This window comes from Enhydra lutris, unplaced genomic scaffold, assembly GCF_002288905.1.
Source record: "Enhydra lutris kenyoni isolate GAN:26980312 unplaced genomic scaffold, ASM228890v2 scaffoldscaffold37, whole genome shotgun sequence".
In the NCBI taxonomy this organism is placed as follows: domain Eukaryota; kingdom Metazoa; phylum Chordata; class Mammalia; order Carnivora; family Mustelidae; genus Enhydra; species Enhydra lutris.
This window is the reverse complement of record NW_019154121.1, coordinates 25,953,661-25,955,142: the sequence shown is the minus strand read 5'-3', so window position 1 is coordinate 25,955,142 and position 1,482 is coordinate 25,953,661. Positions and strand designations below refer to the sequence as shown.

Sequence of the window (1,482 nt, the reverse complement as noted above, 5' to 3'; positions counted from 1 at the left end):
ATACATGTTCAGATTTATCCGTTTCCATGGGTCATCACACTTTCTTACATTTTTCGATACATGTTCAGATTTATCCGTTTCCATGGGTCATCACACTTTCTTACATTTTCAGACTTTACATTTGGGATAATTTTCCTTTTACCTGGTATATCCTTTACATTTTCCAGCTGCTAGGTGGCTCAGTCTGTTAAGCCACTGATTTTGATTTCGGCTCTGGTCATGATCTCAGGGTCATGAGGTGGAGCCCAGCTTCTGGCTCCCTGATGGTAATGGAGCCTGCTTAAGATTTTCTCTCTCCCCCAAACCCCGTTCCTCCCCACCCCCACCCCGCTCCTCCCCACCCCCCTCCTCCCCACCCCTCTCCTCCCCAACCCGTCTCACTCAAAAAAAAGATTCTCCCTCTCCTTTTGCCCCTACACCACCCCCCACAGCGAGCTCTTAAAAAAATTCCCTCCCCCTCTTCCCCACCAATCCTGCTCTCTTAAATAATATACATATATAAAATATAAATATAACATGTATATATTTCTCTCCCCCCTCCCCCCTGTTGCGCTCTCTCTTAAAAAAAAAAAAAAATCTCTCTCCCTCTGCCCCTCCCCCCGCCCCCGGCTCGCTCTTCTCTCTCAGAAGAAAAAAAGAAAATCTGTCCCCCTGCCCCTCCCCCAGCTTGTGCGCGTGCTCTCTCGCGCGCACTCTCAAAAAAACAAAAAACAAAACCCCAAAAACCCCAAAAACCCAAAACAAGCCTCGGAGAAGTTTCTCCGCAACGGTGTGTGGCGCTGGGGCTCCGGCCCCACGGGGAAGGAGCCGGAGAGGGGGAAGGCAGTGACCTGGGGTCGTGGGAGGAGGCCGGTATTCGCTAGAAACAGCCCGGGGAGCCCGGGGAGCCCGGGGAGCCCCGGGACCCCCAGCCCCACAGGGGTGCGAGCTTGGAAGCCCCGCCCCGGCCAGTAGCTCCGCAATCCCGAACGCGCCCGCGACCGGTGCCGGGAGCACCCTTACCCGAGTAGGCGCCGACTCCGCCATGGCTGCCAGTCGCCCCTCACCCGGGCCCCGCCCGATAGCCCTCGCGCTGCGTGCCGGACCGGTGAGCGCCCCAGCCCCTCCTCGAAGCCGCCACCAGAGCCGTGTTGATACAAGGTGCATTGTGGGAGTTCGGCCCTCCAGCGCCAAGAGCCTCTCCAGCGGCTGGTCCTCACAGCGCGGCATTTCCAGGGCGCCCCCGTGCGACAGGAGGATGAACAGCAGCTCGGCGCTCGGGCCAGAGTGTGCGACCAGGGAAGAGCTTGCTCCCTCCAAGCCAAGCGCACGTTGAGAATTGAAGGCAAACGCCGGACTTGTGTGTCTTCTACGTGCCCAGCACTCGGCGAGGTGCTTTGAGCGATTAAAAAATGCATAAAAGTCAGACTTTGTTCTGAGGGAAGAATATGTAACTTAGTTGGGAAAAAGAGATATGGAGCCAAATGGCATGTGTTTTATTCC

At 55.9% G+C, this 1,482-nt stretch overlaps 1 protein-coding gene across 2 annotated transcripts in view; it reads right to left on the bottom strand.

The window, feature by feature from the left end:
* Positions 1–1,151, bottom strand: part of LOC111154346 (zinc finger protein 212) — a 15,516-nt gene extending 14,365 nt beyond the window's left edge. For both annotated transcript variants that reach the window (XM_022513899.1, XM_022513901.1), the window contains exon 1: positions 1,003–1,151. In XM_022513899.1, the coding sequence (XP_022369607.1) occupies positions 1,003–1,146 (144 nt within the window). In that variant the 5' untranslated portion in view covers positions 1,147–1,151. The remainder of the gene's footprint in view (positions 1–1,002) is intronic.
* Between the last annotated feature and the right edge of the window lie 331 nt (positions 1,152–1,482).